The sequence below is a fragment of the Aspergillus melleus genome (assembly GCF_016097325.1).
Source record: "Aspergillus melleus strain CBS 546.65 chromosome Unknown contig7, whole genome shotgun sequence".
Lineage (NCBI taxonomy): Eukaryota > Fungi > Ascomycota > Eurotiomycetes > Eurotiales > Aspergillaceae > Aspergillus > Aspergillus melleus.
In genome coordinates, this window is record NW_025763376.1 from 1,606,757 (window position 1) to 1,632,723 (window position 25,967).

At 48.8% G+C, this 25,967-nt stretch overlaps 12 protein-coding genes and 2 non-coding genes across 14 annotated transcripts; 5 read left to right on the top strand and 9 right to left on the bottom strand.

The window, feature by feature from the left end:
- Positions 1-95: 95 nt before the first annotated feature.
- LDX57_011466 (uncharacterized protein) lies at positions 96-699 on the bottom strand (the record flags this gene model as incomplete). The annotated part of the gene is made up of 2 exons (XM_046093211.1): positions 96-184; positions 255-699. 2 exons carry the CDS (start codon positions 697-699, stop codon positions 96-98), a joined length of 534 nt encoding a protein of 177 aa, XP_045949189.1.
- A 320-nt stretch (positions 700-1,019) lies between these two features.
- LDX57_011467 (class II fructose-bisphosphate aldolase) lies at positions 1,020-2,085 on the bottom strand (the record flags this gene model as incomplete). The annotated part of the gene is made up of 3 exons (XM_046093212.1): positions 1,020-1,290; positions 1,361-1,870; positions 1,985-2,085. The coding sequence occupies 3 exons, from the start codon at positions 2,083-2,085 to the stop codon at positions 1,020-1,022; spliced, it is 882 nt and encodes a 293-aa protein (XP_045949190.1).
- A 343-nt stretch (positions 2,086-2,428) lies between these two features.
- LDX57_011468 (Ldh family oxidoreductase) lies at positions 2,429-3,620 on the bottom strand (the record flags this gene model as incomplete). Its single annotated transcript, XM_046093213.1, has 3 exons — positions 2,429-3,370; positions 3,425-3,553; positions 3,609-3,620. 3 exons carry the CDS (start codon positions 3,618-3,620, stop codon positions 2,429-2,431), a joined length of 1,083 nt encoding a protein of 360 aa, XP_045949191.1.
- A 491-nt stretch (positions 3,621-4,111) lies between these two features.
- LDX57_011469 lies at positions 4,112-4,182 on the top strand. The gene has a single exon. It is a non-coding gene; the product is annotated as a tRNA-Gly (tRNA).
- A 1,760-nt stretch (positions 4,183-5,942) lies between these two features.
- On the bottom strand, positions 5,943-6,476 carry LDX57_011470 (uncharacterized protein; the record flags this gene model as incomplete). Its single annotated transcript, XM_046093214.1, has 1 exon — positions 5,943-6,476. The coding sequence occupies one exon, from the start codon at positions 6,474-6,476 to the stop codon at positions 5,943-5,945; it is 534 nt and encodes a 177-aa protein (XP_045949192.1).
- A 1,631-nt stretch (positions 6,477-8,107) lies between these two features.
- On the bottom strand, positions 8,108-8,590 carry LDX57_011471 (Dabb family protein; the record flags this gene model as incomplete). The annotated part of the gene is made up of 3 exons (XM_046093215.1): positions 8,108-8,228; positions 8,285-8,513; positions 8,572-8,590. 3 exons carry the CDS (start codon positions 8,588-8,590, stop codon positions 8,108-8,110), a joined length of 369 nt encoding a protein of 122 aa, XP_045949193.1.
- Positions 8,591-9,167: 577 nt separating this feature from the next.
- Positions 9,168-10,818, top strand: LDX57_011472 (uncharacterized protein; the record flags this gene model as incomplete). Its single annotated transcript, XM_046093216.1, has 3 exons — positions 9,168-9,371; positions 9,436-9,709; positions 9,776-10,818. 3 exons carry the CDS (start codon positions 9,168-9,170, stop codon positions 10,816-10,818), a joined length of 1,521 nt encoding a protein of 506 aa, XP_045949194.1.
- A 1,702-nt stretch (positions 10,819-12,520) lies between these two features.
- Positions 12,521-14,862, top strand: LDX57_011473 (Zn(II)2Cys6 transcription factor; the record flags this gene model as incomplete). The annotated part of the gene is made up of 3 exons (XM_046093217.1): positions 12,521-12,681; positions 12,755-13,701; positions 13,751-14,862. 3 exons carry the CDS (start codon positions 12,521-12,523, stop codon positions 14,860-14,862), a joined length of 2,220 nt encoding a protein of 739 aa, XP_045949195.1.
- A 206-nt stretch (positions 14,863-15,068) lies between these two features.
- LDX57_011474 (uncharacterized protein) lies at positions 15,069-16,094 on the bottom strand (the record flags this gene model as incomplete). The annotated part of the gene is made up of 1 exon (XM_046093218.1): positions 15,069-16,094. The coding sequence occupies one exon, from the start codon at positions 16,092-16,094 to the stop codon at positions 15,069-15,071; it is 1,026 nt and encodes a 341-aa protein (XP_045949196.1).
- A 434-nt stretch (positions 16,095-16,528) lies between these two features.
- On the top strand, positions 16,529-17,591 carry LDX57_011475 (RraA family protein; the record flags this gene model as incomplete). Its single annotated transcript, XM_046093219.1, has 4 exons — positions 16,529-16,594; positions 16,744-16,914; positions 17,064-17,234; positions 17,307-17,591. The coding sequence occupies 4 exons, from the start codon at positions 16,529-16,531 to the stop codon at positions 17,589-17,591; spliced, it is 693 nt and encodes a 230-aa protein (XP_045949197.1).
- Positions 17,592-18,125: 534 nt separating this feature from the next.
- Positions 18,126-19,904, bottom strand: LDX57_011476 (putative amino acid transporter; the record flags this gene model as incomplete). The annotated part of the gene is made up of 1 exon (XM_046093220.1): positions 18,126-19,904. The coding sequence occupies one exon, from the start codon at positions 19,902-19,904 to the stop codon at positions 18,126-18,128; it is 1,779 nt and encodes a 592-aa protein (XP_045949198.1).
- Positions 19,905-20,627: 723 nt separating this feature from the next.
- On the top strand, positions 20,628-20,701 carry LDX57_011477. The gene has a single exon. It is a non-coding gene; the product is annotated as a tRNA-Ile (tRNA).
- A 2,018-nt stretch (positions 20,702-22,719) lies between these two features.
- Positions 22,720-23,686, bottom strand: LDX57_011478 (glycoside hydrolase family 11 protein; the record flags this gene model as incomplete). The annotated part of the gene is made up of 2 exons (XM_046093221.1): positions 22,720-23,304; positions 23,394-23,686. 2 exons carry the CDS (start codon positions 23,684-23,686, stop codon positions 22,905-22,907), a joined length of 693 nt encoding a protein of 230 aa, XP_045949199.1. The 3' UTR covers positions 22,720-22,904.
- Positions 23,687-24,481: 795 nt separating this feature from the next.
- LDX57_011479 (uncharacterized protein) lies at positions 24,482-25,872 on the bottom strand. Its single transcript, XM_046093222.1, has one exon. The coding sequence runs from the start codon at positions 25,869-25,871 to the stop codon at positions 24,582-24,584; it is 1,290 nt and encodes a 429-aa protein (XP_045949200.1). The 5' UTR covers position 25,872; the 3' UTR covers positions 24,482-24,581.
- Positions 25,873-25,967: the final 95 nt, after the last annotated feature.

A 25,967-nucleotide genomic window follows, 5' to 3' on the forward strand; every position in this document is an offset into this window, starting at 1 on the left:
ACGACAGCAATGCCTGGCTCTCATATCACAACTAAGAAACAAGCAAAACATAAGCGAAACATAAGTGAAACATCCCCAGGCGCCACATCCTAACACTAACAGTAATCCTCCCCATTGAATGTCATGAAAACATTGCCCACATTACACGATGAGCTGCCCCCATCTGCGCTGTAAAGTGGCGACTCTATAATATGGTTAGCCTGGTTCCCTTGATAACATAGAACACCGCTCAAAGAAGACAAAAGAAAACTCACCATTCACCGGCAACGCCTGTCCCGGTCTCCTCACAATTGACAACGGCGACGGAGTCAGCGTATTCTCACAGCTGACTTGGTCCTCCGCGCCGTTTACAATGGCCGAGCCCGTCCACACATCGATGTGCCAGACGCCCTTTTCCCAGTTCTTGTCGCAGGTCGCGCAGAAATCCTCGTTGCGCAGGTACTTCTGCAAATAGGGCACGTAGATGATCTCGCACTCTTCGAATTCGCCGGTGCCTGTGGCGAAGGTGAGTGGGTCATCGTACGTGCCGATGCCACCGGCGCTGTTGCCCCGGCCGCAGTTGTAGAGGATGTCTGGGCCGGGAGGGTCGTTGTCGGGGTAGCCGTAGAAGGTGTGCGAGACGTCTTTGAGGACTTCGCAGGATGCCCTGACGGAGGGAAAGATTGCAAAGAGGAGTACATAGTCAAGGAACTTGTACATTGTGGAAGACATGGTGGATGGTGGATGGTGATTGTGTGTTTGAGATGGCTATCTTTGTTATACGTTTGAGCAGGAAGGTGCAGGTGGGAAGGAATTTGTGGGGAAAGCTGGGCGAAGGAAAGGCTTTTTGAATGACTTTGATTAGGCTTTCTGTCGAGTGATTGTGAGTCATTTGAAAGATTTTGAGGTCTGAGCCATGGTCGTGTGGCCATGTTGTCGTGATGTTGTCGTCATTTGGAAGGATGCGGAATATCATGGCTCACCATGAAGCAAATAATGATTAATAGATAGATCATCAAAGGATTACGGTCCGGGATCCGTCAATAGCGTCCTGATGACCCCAGCACGTCCATCATCCGCACAATCGACTTGGTATAGACCTCCACGGCCTGAACACTGAGCACAGTCAGCTCCATGGATCCGGTATTTTCAGCAACAAATTTCGTATATTCATCCCGCACAGTCCGATTCAGGTTGATCTTCCGAACACCGCACTGAATCGTTTCCAAGAAGAGCTCGTCAGAGACAGGGTGCGTTCCGTGAAGTGCCAAGGGAATGGTCGGGGATAGTGACTTCCCGATGGCTGCGAGTCTAATACATTCATTCATCAGCACCTTCCCTCATTCACCCTCCATACATAGCTTCGATAAATATGACATACCTCTCCAAATCCCACGCCCTCTCCGCCCCTCCCTCCGGATATCCACCATGAATATTCCCAAACGAAGGCGCCAGAAAATGCACCCCGGTGCGCCGAACGAACTCCTCCGCTTGATCCTCCCTCGTCATCACAGCCTCCATATCGACCGTAGGCAAACCGTCCTCGCCGCCCTCAATACGTCCCATCTCCGCTTCGATGGTAATATTCAAAGCACGAGCTCGCTGCACGATTCCTTTACAGTAGTTGATATTAGCCTCCTCATCGAGCGTCGACGCATCCACCATGATGGAATCGAACGGCAGAGTCAGCGCCAACTCGACATCGTCGGCCTTGATGCAGTGGTCGAGGTGCACGGCTATGGGGACGTGTGCAGCGTGAGCGCTGCGGACTACGTAGCGGATGAACTCAGGACCTTGGAAATGCATTGTCCAGGGGAAGAGTTGAATGATTGCTGCGGAGCGTGTGCGTTCGGCGGCGCGGATTACGGCCATTACGCCGTCGGTGTTGTAGCTGCGTTGTTGTTAGCTGGGTGTATATTCTATAGTCGGTAGGTAGCTCAGAGTATTTGTTAGGGCTGTGTTGTTAAGGTTCTGATATAGATGGAACGGTGGTAGTTATACATACCAGTTGTAGGCTCCGACAGCGTAGTTATGCTTGCTGGCATGATTGAGAATTCGCCATGTGAGGTTGCTTTCAGGATACATGTATTCATCCTTTGAGGCCATGATGTAGATGTATTTTGTCAATATCTACTGGTAAACTAGTAGATTTTCTTCGTGTATAAAGAAAGTTTTTGTATGCTTAGCGCAGGCAAGAAGATGGCAGCTGGATCTCAGTTTATAGCGCCCACTGGGCATGATCGGGCTCGGACCGGGTCCGAAAGAAGTGGGTAGGGTAGTTTGAGTAATCCTAACATTGATGTAGAGCTACCATGTAGCCATTCTTCTATGTATGTAGAGCTTCGGGCCTGCTGCAGCATATCGCATTTAGGGTTCTATACTGTGCCAATGAACGTAGTATAGAGTAAGCATACTACTCTAAATTAAATTCAATTAATAAATCTCTTGACTAATTAATAGAAAGCGGCGTATCCGACAAAACCAACTCATCGATCCCATACTGTTTGGCCGCGTCAGCAAACATGCACTTTTCAGCATCTGCATACGGAATTCCCTCCTTCTGGCGCTGTATACCCAACCGATACTCCGGTTCTCCAGGGAATAGTACCTCCGAGAACCCCGGCGCCGGACTCACCCCATGAACCCTTTGCACCAAGACATCCATCCTGGCCTTAAAGTCCTCCGTACTCATAAAAACATCCGGCTTCAACACGACAAAACAATGGCCCACATTCTGCGGCTTCACATCCTTATACTGATCTCCCACCTCCCCACCAAACGCCGCCCCCGTCAAAACCCCCGACATCACATCCATGAGGATGGCAATTCCCGAGCCCTTCGGCCCACCAATCGGCGCCATACTTCCATTCAGCGCGACCTCGGCATCAGTCGTTGGATTCCCATTCGCATCCAGCGCCCAGCCCAACGGAATCGGCTCCCCCCGGCGCGCCGCCTTGCGGATCTTCCCCTTCGCCACGACCGACGGCGCCATGTCCAGCACATACGGGACCTCAGAGCCGGAAGGCGCACCGGCCGCGAACGGCGAAATCCCCAATAGCGTCTCCTGCCCGCCGAACGGCGGCATCTGCTTCGCCGAGTTGGTGAATACCAACGAGATCATGTTTGCGGACAGCGCCTGCAGCACGTAGGTGGCGGCCATGCCGAAGTGGTTGGAATGGTTGACGGTCACCATGCCGATGCCGTAGATCTCGGCGCGCCGGATAGCGTCCTGCATGGCTTTTGTAGCGACGACGAATCCGAATCCGTTGTCACCGTTGAGATGCGCGACCACGGGGGTCTTTTCCGTGATCTGCATGTTGGGCGTTGCGTTTACGCGGCCTTTGCTGACGCGGTCGAGGTACTGAGGAAGACGGGCCAGGCCGTGAGTGTCCTACGTGTACTGCGTTAGTATGGATGGAGTCAGAGGAGGTGCGGTGGTACTCACGACGCCGCGCACGTCAGCCAGAACTAAGCATTCCGCCATGGACTTGGCGTCGTTTTCGCTTAGACCGGCCTTGACGAGCAGGTCGCGGGCAAATTTAGTCGCCTCGGCGGGGTTGGCATAGTATCGGGCCTGTGAGCATTGTTAGAGATATTGAATCGCACCTATTCGTGTTCATAGTACGCACGTCGGAAGCCATGGCGTAGATATTGAGATCGACCGAATCAAAGGCTAGGGAACAACAGTATACTGAGTGCAGGCCAAGCGGTCGTATAGAAACAGACAGAGGGATATGGGCGGTGCTCCAAACAGTTAAGAACTAATCGGAAGAGTCAATGTCTTTGTAAGATAAAGGAAGTTGAAGGGAGGAATAAATCCCGATATCTTCGTCGGATTCGGTCCGAAATCGCTCTGATTGGCCCGGGATATCATGTAGAGGAAAAGGGTTCGGACCGTAACCGATCGGACGACCCGGCAGCGAGCCGCAGAATCGAATATTATCATTCGGAGTGAGTTGCATAGTATCAATTGAATAGATCCCGTAGAAAATGTTGCTACCTAACCGTCCTTTACTTTCGCTCCTGTCGCTATGCACATGCCTAACAACGCAAACAGATAATGCTTACATTACTACAAATTCTAGATATCCACGTTTCTAATTCAATCTTCGATGTCTTTGTTTTCATTGAAGCATCATTGGTCTAGTGGTAGAATTCGTCGTTGCCATCGACGAGGCCCGTGTTCGATTCACGGATGATGCAATTCTTTTTTTCTGCATCTGTATAGCTCATTTACTGCTCCATTTAGTCTTGCCGCAGCTGACTGGTCATTGGAGGTCTTGAGCCACTACCGAACAGCTCCAGAAACACCCGAACCGGACCTTTAGCAACTGAATGAGGCAGTATCGCTGGCTGCCACAAATTATAAAGTGATCATCATTGACATTTTTTCCGCCAAGGTCCGGCAGCCACCAGACCATTTAATATGATATAGTGAAGGGCCTTCGCTGGTAGGTCTTAACTGAGCAGGCAGATACCATAAGTAGCAGCTTGATTATCGAGTGCTGTCCTTCTAGCCATTGGCCTAAATCAAATTAAAAGAGAAGCACGCCGCTAAAGACGAAACACAATCATTCAAACGGATTTCCAAATATAGATCAAGCCACCCCATTCTAGGGCGAGCACCAGAAATACTACAGCCGAAATCGTGAGGCAAACACCAAGCGGATTAAGCTGTTTGATCCGCTCCCAAAGACGCATACTACTACCACTAGCAGTAATCGCTGTCCTATCCTATCTCATGTCATCATTATCGCCCCCTTTCCTCCCATCAGGAAACACGAAAAACATGACTATCATCGCAACCGGCACAAGATACTCGTAGTTAGAGCGCTCCGAGCAAGAGTCCAACGACAGCCGAGACGCCAAAATCGGCTCTCAGAATTCCTACATATATTAGCCCTTTGGGCAATGGAACGGTCTCGGTGATATTACTTATACACCTAGCTGTAATCCCGCCGATCCGATTCTCTAAAGGGCACGGCCAAGAATCATCGCAAGGAAATTCGAAGCCCCGGCGCTCCCACGATAAAGACCAGCACGATCGTCTTTAGATAGATATATCAGGTACACGATTTCCAGTGGCAACTGCATCACCGACCCGGTTCAAATATAGGCGCACCCGCACCATGCGATATGGTTGGAGGAATGGATTTTGTTCGTGATTCTGGGGATGGCGGTCGACGGCGAGCGTTCCCGGGCCAGGTCATTTATCTTGTAGTTCTCAAAATGGGAGGACCAATGACACTAGGAACACACAAAGGGATGTCGAGATCATGAGAGCGGCAAGCTCAACTCCCTCGAGATAGTTGTTAGAATCCTCAGTTTGGCCCAGAAAGAATAGGGGGGAAGAATCCCAGCTTAGCGGTGCGAGTGATTGAGACGAGGAGTCTATATAAACCTATCTTGCTGATGGTTCGGGACAGTTAATCTCCGAGGCGCATTTAGATCTACTAAAATTTGCGCTATACCATGCACACATATCCAAGCTGAGTGAATTACGGACCTATGGGGGCCATCTCTAATAAATCTATTGCTATACCGCCTATTTTCATCGAAGTATTTCGGATTACAACATAAAAAAAGATCAAAATACAAGATGTGATTGACTCGGCATCCCGGAGAGTGGGCCTCGGAGACACCGGAACCAATCGGGGGCCTGTCATGACAAGCCCGAAGAGCAGTCTCCGAACAAAGCAAAATAAGTATAAAAAGGAGCACATCTTTCCCTTGACAGAATTGATTATAAGACCTTACCGTGCAAAATCAATCCCCAATTTTTTTTTCGGGGCTGAGTCCGATCCCGTCGGGCTGTACAAGAGTTTTGTCTACGATGTAAGTAGCCTTTGACTTGGGATCAAATTCCCAGGTGGCAGTAGTTAACTGGGGAGCAGTGTCTGTAATCCCGGTGTACCACGAGTAGTCTGCAGGGAGGATTAGACAATCATGAAGGGAAAAGAGGATCAAGAAGTCGGCACAATGGGATCTGTAAACCACACTTCCTTCGTCACTGGATGAACGGCCAGATCGTCGATGGTGTTGAAGTAATAGCCAAAGTAATTATCGAGCCAGGTTTTCGTTTCGTTCGTTTCTGAGTCCCAGGTCTGTAAAGAGGGCTTGAACTCCAGGCCAGAGGAATGGTTTCCACCAGATGCGCCAAACCAGACCAGACCGTCGCTGTAGTGAGCTCCGTTTGGCACGTAGACCGGCGGATTGGTTGTGAATTCGGAGAGAACCGGGGGATCGTGATTTAAATCTACAGATAACAATGGCAACTGATCAACGGCGAGCTCAGCGAACACCAGCTTGTTTTGATCTGGGAGATAAACATGGGCTTCGTGGACATCCTGGCTAACATGGAAGACAGTCTCCACAGAAGGCTGGGACCCCAAAAGCTCAAGTCCCCTTTCACGATCGAAAATCACAAACTTGACGTCACAAATCAGGTCCCATGATAGGCCTTCGCGGTTTGTAATTCTAAGGGCATCCGGTGACATTGCTGCAGTGTCGGAGCAACTTCACTCAAAATGGTATCTAACGATTAATTTTATTAGTTCAAGTCCATATGTTGGACGCAAGCAAGCCCACATACGATATAACTGCAGCATAATCATTGATACAAACACCATCCGGTCCGTAGGTTTCCAATAGCGGATTCTTAACTACCGACATGACGGCCTGGGCACAGTTCATAAAAGCCCGAACGCTTAAAGGAGCCATGATGTGAGAATAGTCGAACAATCTTTGCTGGTGATGGAGAGTACGACAGTGGTATGTGTTGAGTGTTGATCGAAATAAGACACGGCAACTCTCGAGAAATCCTGCATGCGTCTTTAAGATGGGGGCGGAGTGATTTCAAGTTCACGCCAGAGTATGGCATTTGAACCTGCACACTGAATTTACTACAATAGATAATTGTATCGGGTATTCGGCTATAATAGTTACCTCCGTGATGTCCCCCTTTGAGAATTCTACATTCGGTTGGGGAACTAGGTATTGAGATTATTGTTACTCGCGGATTCAAGTTTGTCCGTGGAGCTTTACTCGAAGAACCCCTAAACAACTATATCTATATGTTTGTCCAGCCGTTTACCTGGGTGATGGAGCCTGCGATCCAGCCATCGTGCGGAAGAGCCATTCTAGCAAGAACTCTTAAACGCATCTCCCCTGGCTCGATCGACCCTACAGTCAAAAATCCCCAGTTGGGGGATTCCATCCGAGGTCTTTTCGAAGCACGCTGTCGCGATGATCTGTATCCATTCTTGACAGATGTGGATGTCAACCTTACTGAAGGGACTGGCTTTAACATATTCATTGGTACACTCCGGATCGGGGGATATTAGAGGGTATCACTCGTATAAGCGCTATTGAAGCTGGTCTGGTTCTCTCTTTCGATGCTTTTGTCCAGGTCGTGCCTGTTGAGATGACGTACCAAGCAGACGAGATATTCATGTGCACTACTGCTGGGGGCATCATGCCCATCACAACCTTGGACGGAAATTCTGTCAATGACGGTAATGTTGGGCCGATCACAAAGTCTATCTGGGATCAGTACTGGTCGATGTATTACAATCCTAGATATACTATGATTATTGATTATAATGAGCCAAAGTTTTGACTGCAATTTCCATTGACTGGCTGAACAATACCGTATGCCATAACGTAATTCCAAAGTAAGCTGGTCTGGGCCCATGTATAGATTAACTCCCTCATTTTAGGTCTGCCGTAGACAGACCTCGACTTTTCCAATACGTACTAGATATCCGACATCTAACTAAACTCAACCACATACGACCACAGGGTGTGGAGAACAGGGCTTCCCGTCCGCTCAGCCGTACTTAAGCCACACGCCGGCCGGTTAGTAGTTGGGTGGGTGACCACCAGCGAATCCCGGCTGTTGTATGTTTTTCTTTTTTGAACTTTTTGCTGTTTGTTTGTTGTGCCTTCGTCAGAAGAGTATTTGTTTGGTATGACCTGATCCAGATCTTACTACTCGAACTATACCTAATCAATCTAAGAGCAATTTGCCGGTCCACTTACTCTCTTTCTTTTACATCGGGAAGCAGATAGTGGGGATTCAGACAATTTCTTAGCAATGAACGAAGACAGTATACAAAAACGGTAAAACCTAATGTTTAGCTGTGCTGTTAAGTACGGGAAAATCCCACATATGCTCATCCTCCTCCGCTACTTCAAAATCAAATCGAACAAGGTCTCCCTTATAAGGAAACATGTATGTGCTGGTCACCCTGGATCCAACTTAGAGTCTCCAACAAATACTTTACTCATAGGAAAAACCACTTACCAGTGATGCTCTTTACTTGCTTGATACTTCTCCAGTGCCTCAAGGTTCTCATGGAAGCTGAGGAGCGCAAATTCGAATCCCTTGCTTCTCTCGATGGGATCGGTGACGGACGGGCCACCGACAACGAGTCGATGCGACTTGACGCAGTCCAAGTCTTTCAGCTTCTTGAGTTCGCGCACGAACTCTTGTTTGTGTTCTGCCGTCACTTCGGGACGAAATTTGAACATCACTGATTGGTTCTGTTAATTGATTAGGAGCATGGTGGAGGGTTTTAATGTGTGGCTCACCCATGTGTACAATCGTCATTGTGAAATATTCGGTAAAAAAGGTGGATTAACGGATTAAAACCTGGTCTAAGTCCCGCAGAATATGAAGAGTCAAAATAATAATGTGATGATTTGCAAAATGAATTGACAGTTGAATGTACCCAAGCTAGGTGGTTCTGTTTCTTTTAGATCAGGCGGTCCGTAGCCATCTTTGGTCTGATTGTCCTCGGCCGGACTCCTGCCGTCATCCTTCGGAGTCGGAGCCGAAGCCCTCTACTTTCCGCGCCTCTCAGCTAGACAACGAAGCTTGGTCTGTGTTGCATGACAAGACGGTGCCAATGCTGATCCCCCCAGCCAACGGTTCCATTCAGCACTCCACTGAGTGTGGGCATTCCTTTATTTCCGTCTTGACATGAGCCCTACCCCATGGGGAAAGAATGAGGGGGTGAACTTAATGGGTGCTTGGAAATAGCAAAAAATGTATAAAAAGGTGTCTTCAAGTAGATTTGAACTTGGTTTCTTCCCCTGGAGGACGGATTATTTCCCTCTGTCTCATCTCCAGTCTTGTTTCTTTCCTATCTTCATTTTATTCTTTACATTCCAAGTCTGCCTCTATCATGGCTGACACTAAGAAAGCCGCAGCGCAGCCCCTTGAGCTTTCAGTCTCGCAGAAAGAGACTGGAGGCACTAATAGACTGGCTACTGCTCAGCAGATGTCACAGGAAGACTTTGCTGCCGCAGAAAAGCGTCTCAAGCGAAAGCTCGACATACGTCTTTTGTTATGTGTTTGGGTTATCTTTGTCATGAATTATCTCGACAGAGTGAGTTCAAGGGATCCATACCTCGTTCTATGTCATTTCCTAACATATTCTCTTCGTGCTACAGAATAACATAGCTGCTGCCAAAGTTGCCGGTATAGCAACATCCCTAAATCTGACCAGTACCCAATATGCCACGGCTGTGGCTATTCTTTTCGCCGGCTACGTCCTGATGCAACTTCCTTCGAATATATTCTTGGCTCATTTGCGTCCATCTATCTACCTCCCCACCTGCATGGCTATATGGGGCATGCTGTCAGCTCTGGTAGGAGCAACTCACAATGCTGGGGGGCTGTATGCTTTGAGGTTCTTACTGGGCTTTGTTGAAGCTGCTTTCTACCGTGAGACACTTCCTATCAGAATACCTTGTTTTCCTCACATGCAGTGGATACTGATTATTTTCATAGCGGGAGCTTTGTTTCTTATTTCCTCATGGTACAAACGTGAGGAAATGGGCGTACGCAGTGCATTTCTTTTCTCGGGGTCCCAGCTAGGAAGCGCCTTTTCCGGCTTAATCGGTGCGGGCATCGAGAGCGGCCTTAACGGAGCTCGAGGACTTGAATCATGGCGCTGGATCTTTATTATTGAAGGCTCCATCACTGTGTTTATTGCTTTGGTCGCGATATTAGTTTTACCCGACTACCCATCCAATACTCGCTGGCTCACCCCCGAAGAGCGCGCAGTGGCCGAATGGCGCCTGATCTCAGATGCCGGGCAGGTAGATGAAGATGACGAGCGCTGGAGCTACGGATTCAAAATGGCCTTTGCCGACTGGCGACTTTATGTCTTCGCATTGACATTCCTCTGCATTCAAGTGGCCAGTGCTACGTCTAATTTCTTCCCTTCCGTCGTTCAAACACTGGGTTTCGGCCGTGTTAATACGCTGCTGCTCACGGTTCCGCCATACATAGCGGCGCTCACCCTTGCGATCCTGAACAACTGGTCTGCAGACCGGTTGCAGAATTCCTCTTTCCACATAATATGGGTGTTGGCGGTGGCTATCGTCGGCTTCGTCGTTGCAGCCGCGTCCTTGAACACCGGAGCTCGCTACTTTGCTATGATACTCATGGTTGCGGGAGGTCATGGTGCAAATGCCGTGCTGCTGGCTTGGACGCAGAAAACCATGCTTCGACCTCGGATCAAGCGCGCATCATCGGTGGCTTTTGTGAATGCTGTTGGGAACTTGGCGCAGATCTTCTCTTCCTACCTCTACCCAGAAGAATCTGCACCGCGCTACGTCCTCGCCATGTCTGCAAATTCGGGATTCACGTTTGCTGCTATCTGCCTAACTCTCTTCATGCGGATTGTTTTGATCAGAGCTAACAAGCGTCTGGCTAGCGGTACATCCACCGTGGCGGAGGAGATGAAGGGTCAGAGCCAGGCCGAAATTGCCGGCTTGACTGATGAAGAACGTCTGGCTCGGAGGGAGGAATTCCGTTATGTTGCCTAGAGTGGGATTCCATCTCTTCTTTGTGTTCTTTTGGTAAAATTCGCATAGTATGACGTGCATTGAGCGTTTTGCTATGGATTTAGTTCTTCGGTCATTTTCATCTTCAGTCAATTACCGTCTTTGCTATCTTCGGTCATTTTCATCTGCAGTCATTATCTTCGGCCAATTTTATTTTCAGTCATTGCCCGTTCTTCAACTATTCCCCTTTTCGGTCGTTTTCCTTTTCGGCCCTTTTGAAACAAGGGCCTAGATTGACTGAGTCATGGCCTGCTTTTGTCGATTTCTTCCTTTTCTACTTCAGTCATTGCCTACTTCGGTACTCTTCGGCATTGCTCCAGTTATCTAGCAGTTATTTATTTCTCTTCTACTTTAGCCATTGCCTGCTTTGATTATCATCTACTTCAGTCAATTACTTCCATTTCTACTTCAGTAAAGCCCGCTTCAGTAATTATCTGCTTTGGTAAAAGCCTGCGTCAGTAAAAACCTGCGTCAGTAAATGCCTGCGGTAGTAAATGCCTGCGGTAGTAAATGCCTGATTCGGCTATTGCCTACTTCAGCCATTTTCTTCCTTTTTTGCTTCGGTCATTTCTTCCTCCTCTACTTCGGTCGTTGGCTTCTTCAGTCACTATCTAATACTGTCATTTTCTTCATCTTCCTCTTCGGTAAAAGCTTGCATCAGTAAAAGCCTGCTTCAGTAAATACCCGCTTCAGTAAATATCCTCTTCTATTATAATCTTTGATAAGATCTATACTTAGTAAGTGCCCTGGATAGTTAGAGGTTTTGAATTTTATGATTATTCTATTAGCTATTGCAATCTTCAGCAAGTATTCTTATAAGCAACTACTTCATTAGTCTTGAGTAGGCATCTTCTGAAGCAGGCAATGACTGTCACGAACTGACCATGAATTACTATATAGAGCGATACGCAGCCAATTCTGGGGACTTGGTTTTCTAGTCTTATAATAGTCTAGTAAATAAACGATCTATCAAATTCGAGCAGCATCAGATAGTAGAAGTGTATCTACTATTAACCCTGTAATAACAACAGAAGTAGGAACTTACTGAAGTAGGCATTTACTGAAGCAGGCATTTACTGAAGCGGGCTTTTACTGAAGCAGGCTTTTACTGAAGGAGTTCAGGATACCAGCTTCGGTCGTTCTACGAATTATTTAAAGACCCCTATATGATATTTCAATCCTCACTTCACAAGCTCTTTTTCTTAGCATTTCAAGACATGGTTTCGGGATAGAGACACTCATTACTATTCAACTAAGAAATTTTGTTGAGTTACATCCTCATCAACCAAATTGAATGACGAGCATGCCCTTACGATGCACGAATGACTTTATATAATCATACTCTACCACGATAGATGGAACTTTGAATTAAACAGAATGAATGTTAAAATGAGTATCGTAGGAAGATGAGGTCACGTGGGGATGGGATACTCGCGTCCCTCCCGGCTGCACATCCGTTTTTAGTTCCCTTCGCATCCATCGCGAGATCTCCATGATCATCAATTTCATCGAAATTGACTCTTCATATTGGTGTTGGTTCATAATTCTACTAAGATCTTGTAGGATCAAGTTTTCTTCATGGCAAAGTCCTGGTGAAATTGGTATAACCTCGTTCAGCCATGCCAGACTCTTGCAATATTTGACCCTCTCCGTCAACACTTGGTCGCGATACAACATTGCAGGGATGTCCGCATCCAATACGCCAATTCGGCGACGTCCCCTGGCATGTCTTCGATGTCGCCGGCGCAAAGTGCGCTGTGACGGTGGGGTGCCGGCTTGCTCGAACTGTGCAAAAGCACATGTGGAATGCTTTGAAGGATTGGCGCAGGCAGAAGTGTCTCGGAGGTGAGCTTAACATCATCATTTGTCTTCGCCGAGCCAAGAGCAACAACAATAAATAATCAATTTACGTGTTCAGCCGTCTCAGTTACCTCGAGAATCGAGTCCGTGAACTCGAGGCCCTCAACGGAGAACATGCCCGTTCTTCGGTATCCGCCCGTGGCTCCCCCGCGGACAATAACCGAGGCCTGTCTTTGGGAGAACGCGACTATCTCCTCCAAGAAAGACGCGACCACGATTTTACGCAAGTAAACCCAGCCCTATCACAACTACCATTACAGCCTCAGAGTCAAAGCCAAGGTCCTCCGAACAGCGATACACCTGCTGCTGGAGTGTCTCCGGCCGTCTCGGGCTCTAGCCGAATCACCCGAGACCAACCGTTGGCTCATGAAGTTGGCCTATTGTCTCTGGCGAACGCAGCCGATCCGAAATATCTCGGTCCATCGTCGGGAGTTTCATTTGCGCGTTTAATCTACGAGAGTGCACCGCAGTCCCAAGGCCTCCCGGCATCATACCTGCGAGAGCAAGGACTCGATTTCGGTCATGCCACCGACAGGCTGACGCAGGACGCGCTTGCGTCTGATTTGCAACCAATCGGGCTACCCTCGTTGGCTGACTGCAACCAGTACATGGAAGCTTATTTCGCTGCGACGTCTCTTTTGCCCTTTATCTCGCAAGATGGGTTCAGTGGTCTTCTGAATCATGTGCATCGGTTCTCTGAAACAGCCCCTTGGGATCACCCGTTGCCTGTCAAGTTGGCTTTTGCGCAGGTATTTCTTGTTTTGTCTCTGGGTGCTAGGTTCTTGGAAACAAAGCTTGGTGCGGACTTTTGCTCGCGTGGTCTGTTCGCCTCGGGTATGAATTATGCTTCGCAGATTAAATTGCATGACAACATTGAGGGTGTTCAGATCTTGCTTCTGTTGGTTCTTCACAGCTTCTTCAATCCTGAGGGGCTTAATGCGTGGTATTTATTGCACACGATAATCGCCAGTTGTTTGGATTTAGGGTTGCAGCGGCGTGACACGAGTGGGTTTCTTTCAATATATTCACAGTAAGAGTCACTAACATCGTTTAGATGTTCGACCTTCAGAACCCCTGGAACATCGCGCCATGCGGCACCTACGAAGTGCTCTGTTCTGGTCTGCCTACTCTATGGACCGAACGCTTACCACGATCCTAGGGCGACCGCTCACCTTGCGAGATGAGGCTATTGATCGTGATTTCCCTGGAATGGAAAACCAGGAGGAAATAGGAGTAACGGCCACGCATTGGAATGCAGCTCATCATGATCAGAATCATCACTTCACACTTTTGGATGCAGAAATGTCCCATTACCTGCCGTGCATATATTCCCTGCGCTTCGATCGGATAATAGCGGAGATCAAGCTAATGATCTACCGGGTATCCCGCGCACCGCAGCGATTTCCATGGCCTAACGATCTCGAGTCGTGGCAGATGGAGACCGAGAAATCGTGCGTTGCGCTTTTCCAAGAGATTCAGGACCGACAGCGTGGTCGTGCCATTAGCAGCTCTGGGCACTTATCAGGAGTCGTTGTCCAGAAATTGGAGCTCAAATACCACCAAAGTATTATGTTACTATATCGCCCAAGCCCTCAGATCCCTAAGCCCACTCCCAAAGCCGCTCAGGCTTGCTTCACCAGCGCAATGGAAATCATCCGGGTGCAAGCTGAGCTTCACCGATTCGCGAACATGGAATGCTCCTGGCTGTCAGCCCATTCCATCTTCGTGGCCACTATAACCATACTCTATTGTTTATGGACGTTTCCAGCCGTCCGGCAGGAGAACTCCCTCGGCTCGTGCCTCAAGCGTGCGGAATTGTCTGTTCAGCTGCTGGATTCTCTCCGTAAAACATGGCTTGTGGCACACGAAGCATGTCAGAAGCTGAGGAGGCTCATCGCGTTGACTGCGGAGGTTTATAATCCCAAGCAGCCTGAGCATACAACTGGCCAGCAGCTAGGCGGATTGAATGAGCATGCTTACAATTTAGGCTATGGTTCGCAGACGAATGATGGCGAGGCACCTTATTTCGGACAGCCTAGGGCGGCAATGAATCCGGAGCCGCAGGACAGAACCAACGTTCTTATCGACGAACTAGGAATTCTTCGCGACTTATTCGATCTCGGCTGGCTGAATGATGTTGACTTTGCAGCTCAGTCTGAGATCTAAGTGGGACGATAAACTTGAAATGAAAAAGGTATAATTGGCGTGTTATCCTCGGCTACCAACCCATAGTTATCAGACCGTCGCCTATATTTAAACACCATATCAATTCGACAATCTTTCTCAACGCATTTATATCTCCAAGATATTGCCTAAACACCCTCATCATCATAATCGTACAAAACTCTCGGATTCCCTACCCACATAAGCTCCTACTCCCGCTGCGACACCCACCGACTCAACGCCTCAGCCCAGGCCTTATCATCAACCTGCAAAAACGCCTCCTCCTGACTCGCACTCTTTCCCACCCGATCCTCGTGTCTCTGCGTATGAGGCCAATCACTCCCCCACAGCACCCTCTCCGGGTTCGAATCAACCAGGAACCTCACCAGCCATTGCAAGTCCTCATACCCTGGCGCTAGATTCGAACACCGATACGGCGCAGACAACTTTATCCACATATTTCCGCCCCGCAACAACCCCCTTAACGCCTCTAGTCCTTCCCTTTCCTCGGATCGAAGGTGCCGAGCGTCTTGGATGCAGGTAGACTCGTCACCAAAGCGATGACTACTCCCCGGTACCAGAGCGAAATGATCCACCACGACAGGGAGGGGACTTCTTGTGATAGATGCGCGCAAGTGGGGCCAGTGCTCTAGGTGCGATTGTTGGATTTGAATACTCCAATTTCCAGTGCCGTTGTCATTGTGGCCTTGTTTGGTGCAGCCATCTTTCCTGGCCCTTCTTGACTGCCACCATTTCTCCAGCCGCGCTCCTGTCGTCTCAATCAACCGCTTTTGGACCTCAACGTCATGCATTGCTTTCTCGCGGAAGAAATCGATCCGGACAGAGCGTATCCCTGCCGCGTTGTACGCGTCTAGGACGTCATCGGTGACGGTGTTGATGTCTAGAACGCAGATTCCGCGTGCTTGGGTCGGTCTGCGTCTGTTGTGTTCTTCTTTTTCTGCCTCTGGGTCATGGGCTGGAGCATTGAACTGCTTTAGAAAATATAGTAGAGAAGAGCAATCCGGTCCGTAGGATAGACCATGTGCGATGCAGACGTTCTGGACACCGAGGCTCTTCTCGAAAGCTTGTAGATCTGATAGGGATGCGCGGGCGGGCGTGAAGTGACGGCCTGAGGCGAAGGGGAAGATGTCGGGCTCGAAGATGTGATGGTGCGTGTCCCAGGCTCCTTTGGGGATTGGTTTGGGGGGGTAGGAGGGTAGCGAGGATATAGTCATGGTGACTTTTGTTAGCTGGTTGGGCTTAGTCTAGATGGGACAGGGGGGGGGTTCGGAGTGTCATTTGTTGATGGTTAGGGATGAAGAGAAGAAGTGAAGAATAGCTTTTGGATTTAATTAATAACAACTATTGATTTTACGTCCATCGTTCTCCTTCCAATTTATCTAGGCCAAACATATCCCGTATACTAACCCATAGTACTATCTCCGGCGACGGCTCCGCTCCGAAGCCGCGTCGGCTAAACCCCGTGTCCTCCATCGGCTATTCCGAGGGAACAACCTTTGCATTTCGCCGTTTCATATTTGGCTCTGTTAACCAGGCATATACCTATCAGGTACAAGGAATCAAGCCGTTCATGAATCTTTTCTTCTCACAAGAAAGTAACGCAAATAAATCAATCAACATCCGCCCACTACCCTCTCCTTCAAGCAAGATGTCCACCACCCCTACACCTCCGCAAACAATCATCGAACGTCTCCAACAATGGGGTGCCTGCGATGTAAGTCATTCAATTCCTATACATCACTACCTACATTTCTATAATGTTCCTCACTTCTCTTCGCGAGATCATCTAATCCCTCATACCCAACCCAACCCACTACCAAACACAACCTCAATAACAAGTAGTATACTAACACACATCCACAGGTAGCAGACGGTCTCTCAAAGCTCAACCACCCCAACGGCGGCTTCCTCGAAGGATTAACCCTATATTCGCCGGACTTCCAATCCGGAGAAACGAAGCTCATCGGCCAGGCCTTCACGGTGAAACTTGTCCCGAAGTCAGACGTCACGGCGCCGAAGTTGAAGGGGAATTATGTATGTTTTTCCCCTTCCTTGTTTCGTTGCTAGAGGGCATGCTGTTTCACGCCTACCTACTTACCTGAATATCTACTCATACACCCCATATATCCTATACTTATGTATGTCGGTATGGATCTTGTATTAACCCAACGTCTCCCTTCTAGATTGATATGGTCCCCCCATCTAGCGTGGTCTTCATCTCGCAGCCCCCTCCCCAGGTAAACGCCGTCTACGGAGGCCTAATGACTCTCCGGGCCCAGAAACTCGGTGCCGCGGGGGTAATCATCGATGGCCGGGTGCGTGATCTAGGTGAGCATCGGGCGGCGGGGTTTCAAGTAAGACTTTAACCTTTCTTCCCTAGGCGACTAGCAATTAGTAACATGATAACTAACAAGCTCCATACATAGCTGTTCGCAAAATCCATCGGCACAACCGCCGGCGGTTCCGTATGTCGCCCATCCGAAATAAACGTCCCCGTGCGCCTGAACTCCCACGATCAACCGAACGCGTGGATCCGGCCGGGCGATTACCTGATCGGCGACCTGAATGGCGTAGTGTGTCTGCCGCAGGAGATGGCGGAGGAGGTCCTGGATTTGATTCCGGGGATTGCGGAGGCGGATGAGAAGTGTGCGGAGGGGATCCGGGCCGGGAGGAGTGTGGAGGAGGTGTTTAGGGAGTTTCGAGGGAGATAAGTAACATATCTCTCTAGTATGCTATTGAGGGGTTGGGTGGTTGGGAGGAGGAAGGGAGTTAGGCGGTTGTTCATTGGAGTTGTGGTTTGTTTTGAGGGATAGAGATAGTAGTTTGTCTTTGGGCTAGGATAGAGATTCTATGTTGAAGGGTGATCGAATGAGTCAAAACAAGGAAGTGTTACAATTCAGTCGATCAAGTACTATTGACCTATTTAGATATGAGTATATACTGATACTAGCAATGATACAATTACGAAGCCTGCATCTGGGATTCAAAGTGATTCGTAGCTAAGCTTGAAAAATCAAAATTAGCTTGGTCTAGTAAATGCTTTTCAGATCAATATCGTTAAGTGCGTAAACGGGAAGCCGGTTCCGATAACAGGGTGGTCCAAACATGTCCGATGTACTCCGTGGGTCGTGGATTCGTTCAAGGCAGGGCGGATGAGACAGGTACTGCATACTATCCAGTGGGAATGGCAAATGACGCAGGGGCATGCAATTTCTACAAATGGCACTGGCAACATAGTCTGTGAATCACCCCTGGATCCACACAGACACCGTGGCGGAGGTGGTATAGATCATGAAGACAATGCCTAGAGCAACCATTACCATATCGCCTCGCTTGGCCCATGGGGACTCGGCCACTCCCTTCCAATGCAGATAGGCGGGGTATATGTACACCAGCGGGACGCAGGCAAAGGATCCGATCAATGAGACAAACTTGTCGAGGTCCCCTGCTCCAGCGGCCGAGATGACACCGCAGCAGATGACCAGTCCGGTGCGGAAAACGTTCTTCTTCCATTTGATGGATGTGTCGTGTTTACCGGACTTCGGTCCGAATAGTTTACCCTCGATGATGCGTGCGGCCGGGAACATCTGGATGGGGGTGCCGACTAAGATTGCGAGGGCATAGACGAATTGAATGGTGTTCACGAACGGGTCGGTCTGCGGGAAGTTACTGAAGATCTCGGTCTCCGTGTTCTCGCCAAATGTGGCGTAGGACAGAGCGCCAACAGCCGTGAAAAGAACCGTGATAATAGCCATGATGAGGTAGAGAAGCCGGTTGAAATGCTCCGGTTTCTTCATAGACGACTGGATGGGAAGTATCAACCCAATCCCTTCGAATGTGAAGATGGAGGATCCGATCGTCAAAGTAAACGAGCTGGGGTTAAATAGCTTGACGGTGGGCTCCATACCACGGGACATCAGCGAGGCAATGTCGTAACAGTAGATATAAGCCAGACCCAAGAGAATAAATGCATCCGCAAGCAGGGCGATCGGGCCCAATTTGGAGATGTTGCGGATCCAGCCGAGCGGGATAAGGATAACCAGCTGCAGCACGATCAGGTACCCGGCCGAGATAATAAAATCCGGGTTGGCAGTCACAGCCTGGAGGAAAGCGTGCAGGTTTTCGGCAGTAAAAATGATACAGGCACAGACAAATCCGATTTGGGAGATGGCGATAGAACTCAAAATGAGGGAGCGCAGTCGAGGACCGGAAATCCGTTCACCAATATCACCATACCCGCCACCGTACTGACGGCGACATTGCAGGAGCAAATTGAAGCACGCCGTCGAGATGATCGCGACCGACACTAGGGTAATGGACGAGAAGAGGATACCTCCGTTTCGGAAGGCCCTGGGCAGGAAGATGATGCCAGTGCCAACAAAGGCCTTGAGCAAGGTCAAAAAGGCTTTCATGTCGGACGCATCGCCCGGTTGGCCCACACGCGACCGTTTTCGAGATCCTAACAACGCTGTGCGTTCCGAGACATGTCTGCGACCTTCCTGCGAGTGTCGATCGTGCCGGTCCTCGCTGACCACCGACTCATCCTCCTCGGTATCAACCAGGTCCTCTCCCGCGAAATTACCGTACAAGTCCAAGAAGTCCACGAAAGAGGTTGTCACCCGGGGGTGGTCAAAGTCGGCATGTCGATGATGTTGAATGAAATGGCGTCGAAAGCTGCCTGGTTCTAGAGCGGCCACCCCCTCCTCGATGGCGTCTTCGGGCTCTCGATGGGGGTAAGAAAAGCTATAGGCTCGCTTGTCTAGTTTAGCCTGCTTGGATCTGGCCTCGATGCGGTAGAGATCACGGTGGACGTCACCGCCTTGGAGTTTGAGGGAGGACTGGGGCTCAGGCGCAGTGCTACTCGACTCTCCGTTGTCGTTCCCATTTTCCGACGGCGATGGGTACTGGTCGTGTAACGATGCGGTGAACTGCGGGTCGAGGTGCTGAGCGAGAATGTCGGCCTCTCGGGGGTCGGGTTCGTGGCCGCCCGGTAACAAGGAGCCGACGGGCGTGTGGTTGTCCATAGTATACTAAAAAGATTCAAGAGCACAACAATGGATAAGGAGATAGTCTCATCCTGTAGAGGATAATCTGAACGATGGATGGGTTTGTTTCAAGATGCCCGAAAGGCAGAGAATGTGGGAGAAAATCGACGAAGAGAGAAAAGAAGAAGAGACAAGAGAGACAAAGGATGACGTTAAACAATCCGTCCCGATGGGGAATAGCGGGCGTGCTGAGTCACCCGACGCTGACCCGGGGCGCATCACGAGAAGAAGCGAGAAGATCCGGTCTGGCCTTTGCTCAATCTTCAGGTCGGGGAACTTTATCTCTTTTCTCTGCCTAGTTGCCTCGGTGTCGGATGGTTGCGTCCGATGATGATCTAAATGACTACGTCGTGGTCACACGGTGGCACTATGTTTCCTGAACCCATGCCGGTGTTACTATATATCTTGGAACACCGGAGTACAATCTTCAACTACTAGTCCAACATTATCGTATGGAGATATCCTCCGAGGAGATATCTTGCGCTTCTCAACAGATCCCAGTACCCCTCGCATAGCACAATAAATTGCACATTCCTTATACCCGTATGGATATGTTGAGCAACTAAATTCAATCCCTGTACTCCGCAAGTTCGCAGCCAAGGCTCTTGGCTGTTTGCTTTCAATGTGCGGTGTGGCCATTATTTCTACAGATTTTAGTTCTAGAATCATATATGCAAGTATTTTTCGCCTCTCTCAACAAATGGTCCCATAACTCAGTCGGTTAGAGTGCGGAGCTAATAACTCCGAAGTCGAGAGTTCGAGCCTCTCTGGGACCAGTGTTTTTTTTTTTGCTTTTTCCGTCGTCTTCCTGGTCTTAACCTTTTCCGCTTTAAATTTGCTTTTTTGGATCCTGCAGCCCGGAATTTCTACAAGCTGACTTCTGCCTCCAGTATCCTTATTTGGACTCATCATAGATAACGTAATCCACAAGCGAGCCGCGGATACAACCGAACCGCGGATACTTTGCCATGGCCACCACTATTTGAAGCTATTCAACCACCAACTCCATTAAATTTGATTAACTAAATATATGGAAAAGTAGCTATTTATTAGGGCAATTTCGTATCGTATGTCCTATTATTCCACAGTCACTGCAGCGGACAGGAGCTTGTCGACGAGGCATCGGAGTAGATTTTTTAGGCTGTTCATTAAGTTGCGTATTCAGCTGTTGAATGCGATTTTGGCCTTTCTATACAGATAAAAGAGTATTATTTTCTAGTAGAGCACGTCTTCTTGCTTTCTTTTTGTATTTTCGCTCATTTTCGACTTGTAGAATCTTGATTTCTTGTTGTAAAAAAAGGTTGGTTTGCATCGCCATTTGAGCAGCCTTTTCAAGATGTTGAATATGAGCAATTGGACTATTAGAAAGTCTTCGTTTAGCATTAAGGTTGCTCTGTAGATTGCGTATCTTTCGATCTAGTTGATGAGTATTCTGTGGAGTCTGAAAAGTAGAGGAAATCGATTCTTCAATCAGTGATAGTGTTGGTGTACATGGTTGAAAGATAAGCTTAGAAAGAACTCGCTTTTGATCAAATGGCTTAAGTCTTGCCCCTGCAAAGCCACTGCAGATATTGGTAGAAGTAAAAATTTGAGCCCGAGTGTCTGGATATAGCGATAAAAAGTCTTCTTTATCAATATAATTATTATTTGCAACCATACGTTTTTCAAAAAGCTTCCCGTACGTTTTTTTAAGTGGACTGAAAACACTCACATCAAGCGGTTGAAAAAGATGTGAAGCGTGGGCAGGCATATAAAGATATATTATTGCATGTTTTATGTAAAAATCATCGAATTCAGCAGTCAAATGATTACTATGGCCATTCAGAATAAGCAAGCGCTTTGCATCAGTCATATAATGTTTAGAAAAGGGTTCAAAGACATTCTTTAGTCAAAGAAGATCTATTTCATCGGTAATCCAGTCATTTTGATTAGTTGCAATCCATCAGTCTTTAGCAAGCTTAGGTTCTTGAAATCATGCGGCTTGTTGATTGCCTACTTTGAGTATAATGATTGATGATATATGTATGCTTTTTGAACTGACGGTTTCAATGATTGTGATTCATTCACGATTATTTTGAATAATCCTGCGTGGCCGCTCACTACGTTTTATTGCAGTAATAATTTTAGCAGTTGAACAGAGCCTTATTGCAAAGTCAGTTTCATCGAAATTCCAGATATCGTTTTCATGTATGCTGTGTTCTTGGATAGTCTCATGAACAGTTTGAAATCATGATATTATAATCTTCGGATTTTCTTGTTTTGTGTGTTGATATGTAATCCGTCTGCTGTATCGTGTACGTAGTTGAGAATGACATTTAGTAAAATTATATGACCAATTAACTCCAATCATTGCTGTGGGATTTTGAAGACGTGAATGAAGTAATATCTCTGTCATTTCACGTAGGAATTCGGGCCGAATCAGAAATCCTCGTGTATCTGCATCTAATAATCGCTTAAGAAGAGTTTCTTCTTTGAGTTGAGAAAGTTTATGGCCATTGGCGCGTTTTTCTGATCGTGGTTTTGCACCGCGGAATCAATCGCGTAGAGTATTTTCAGGGATCGCAAAAATCTGTGCAGCGCGTAATATCGATTTAATTTGACCCTTCTGATAAGCTGAAATAGCCATCTGAATACGCGATTCTTTAGAAGGAGGCATATTGCATTTGGTGTTGAAGATATGACGCGTTGAATAAAGAGGGTGGAATCTTGATTGAGGATCCGCGGTTTCGCTTGTGGATTACGTTAGCATACACTGGTCACCAATACACCATCTGCCGAGAAATAGATAGTATCTCTGCGTAGAAGAGGGCCAGAATTCGATAAACCAAAGTGAATTCAGAGCAACGACATATAGTAAGACAGCATCATCTTCACAATGACCTAACTAACATAACCCACTCCCTCCGTCTCTGCATATCCTGCAAGAGCCCAGCCAGCCACATTCCAGGCCCCCAGAACATACATCCGTCTCGTCATCCCTTAGTAGACAGTAATCGACGAACTCCCACTACTCTGATAGCCCTCCGTCGCGACGATCTGATAATTATGGTTCCCCAAGCTCATGCCTAACCGGGACCAAGCGGCGAAATGGTTCGCGGTGGTCACACTCCCCCCGACGCGCTTCGACTGCCTGACTGACCAAAACTGCGTAAAGGTCTTGGTGCCCTCGATCGATGGCGCGTTGTACCGCACCGACGTGTAGATGTCATACGTGCCGCCGTCAGAGGTCACCGTGCCCTTGTAGGTGCCGCCGCTGCCGGGGTTGTAGTTGCCGTAGGACTCGACGATGTAGTACTCGATGAGCGGGTTCTGGGTCCAGCCGTAGATGGCGAGGTAGCCGTTTCCGCTGGGGTTGAAGCTGCCGCCGTAGTTGATTGTTCTGGGGAAGGTTAGCTGGGTGGATAGATAGGGAGGGAGGGAGATTGGTAGAGTGAGGAGGGAACTGTTGAGTATAAGGTGGATGCTTGCCTGGTACTTCCTGGATTCCAACCCTTTCCGCCGACAAAGTTGCCGACGTTGGACCATTGCACGGTGTAGGAGCCTCCGGCGCCGTTGGTGTAGGTGACGTCGCCGCCGCCGTCGGTCCAGAAGGAGTAGTAGTAGCCGTTGCTCCAGCCGGTGCTGCTGGGGGTGGAGCGTTCGACGAGCTCGTGCAGAGTCTCGTTGAAGGAATCGTTGGCGTACTCTGCTTGCTCAACAGGTGCGGAGAGAACTCCGACGGCAGCAGAGAGCGCCAAAAACAAGGCGGAGAAGGAGACCATGGCTAGGGAGTAGCTGTGTTGTGTTGGATTGCAAGTATGTTAAGGTAGTGTGAATCTGTGTTGATAGACTGTTTCTTTTTTTCCCATGAAGGATCGCAGGAGCCTTTTGTATACCTCCATCTCGGCATATTGAAGGCTTAGCTGGGATGCTATGTGCGGGGCCCCGGATGTTTGGAGAGCCTGAAGAAAGGGCCTGGAACGTCGGCTCTTGTTAGTTTAGGCTGATCAGTCGATCATCCATTTTTGCCGATGTACGGGACAACCCCATTGGTAGACAGGCTGAAGGGGTTCATGAAGGATGAATGATTGCCACAGCCTAAGACAGGTGCGGAGATCGTAGGAATTCGCTATCAATAAGCTGTTCATCACGCCATTACCCCGTAAAAGCCAAGAACCCACGAGTGTTGAGCCATTGTTTGGACGACACCATCTTTGCCTAATTGTGGACCCGTCAGAGTCAGGACTCGAGCTCATAAGAACTCGAACATAGCCTGAAATGTTTCAAATAGCCTCCTGAAGACACGCCCCTGAGACGGCTAATTCTTCACATTTGCTCATTCGGGTTGCGTTAGGACAGTGCTCAATTTAGCCTCTGCATTCGAGAGCGCCACGGAGGGAAACCCGGCTAGCACCCGCATTGAAGAAAGTGACAAGTCTACCCCGAGTTCTTGGGTTACATCGCGGGCGTTTATAGTCCTGCCAAGATATCGCTTAGAGGGTTCATTGTGACTAAGTTACCAATGCATAGCCGATGGACCTTTGGAGAAAATTTACTGCGAGGAAGTTCAAAAAATGAGAGCAAAAATGCATGGGATAATACCCGGTATTAATGAAAACAGACGATACAGATTCTATCATGGCTCACAAGCAGGATGCGACAGAAAGGCACGTAAGTTCACCTATCACCTTTCTCAAACGTTGTCGTCGACAAAGGAGATACAGATGTATAGGCCGGAGGGCTGTCCTCATTATGTGGCGGCGTTGAAAATGAGGTCTCCGTGACTCCCAATTCTTGCCTCGCGAACTCGGCCTCGACCTTCTTATCCACTCCACCGATTTCTTGGACATCGGCCATTATATTTATGGCTAAGTCGGCAAGGTTGAACTCCAGAGATTTGCCGGCACATTCAAACACAAACGACGCCGAAAGCGTGTACTGCCTGGATACGTTGAACGTGCTAAACGACACGTCCGATTTCTGGAACACGAGAGGTCCAAACATTTGATTCAAGTCGATCCGGCCCGATACTGGTGCTCCGACTGACGATCTCGACAGAATCTCGATGCGCTCGTCGACTTCACCGGATATAGCACCCATCAGGGACGGCGAGGCCCGCGCCGACGTGCGACTGACAACGAACATCGACACCGACTGCAGCACAATATCCGGGGCAGTAGAAACCGAAGCGTTTTCCATGAACGGAACGATTTCCAACACACACGGCAATGGCGTCGACTGAATCACCTGGGCGGAGTAGGTCAGAGAGACCTGGAAGTCAAAGCGAGGTAGTCGCGCAGGCGACAACCACGAGTGAAATTTCTCCTGGATGCCCAAATTCCGGCCTCGATTTTCAGGAAGCAAGCGTAAGCTCCGAACGGTGAACAGTTGCTCTCGGCTCTGTCGATACAACGACGGCGAATCGCGCTCCTTCTCCACCTGCGCTGCCAGCGGGAGAAAATTCAGCCGAACAATATCATCGAACAACGGCGTCCTCTTCCCCAAAAAGCTCTTTTGGGGTTTCAGCACTTGGGCCCGGATCCGATACTCGATCGCACATTCTAACTGGCGCAGAGTATCGCCCACTTCCGCCGCAAAGGAGGGCGGCAGCGGATGATTGACATCGCTCCGGAAGGGGAGTTTCTCAGGCCACTTGCCGCCCGACTCAGCGTGCGCCGGGACCATGAACTGAAATGGCCATTCATATGTGTCTGGTGAGACAGGGCCGCCGTTTCGGCTCATGAGAATTCGCTCTTTTTCAAACAGAACACATTTGCTGCGATAATTTGCGGAAGGGGCAGCGGAGCCTTTGACTTTCTTCACCGTGGCCTTGGAGCGCCCGGAAAAGGTCACCCGGACGTCTTGAATTTCAATCAGATTGGGGCACTCGAAGACCACCCGGCCATGGATGACTTCATTGCCTGAGTATAACGGCAGTGGGTTATCTAGATGGATGGCGAGTGGCATGAAGGCGGTCTTGAGGTGATGTTGGTGTCCAGTGAGAAATGGGAGGAGAATCTGACGATCACTTGATCATTTGGAAGGCATTGAATGGAAGGCGGT

Coding starts and splice junctions, on each gene's coding strand:
- LDX57_011479 (XM_046093222.1), bottom strand. CDS start 25,871: ATGCCACTCGCCATCCATCTAGATAACCCACTGCCGTTATACTCAGGC.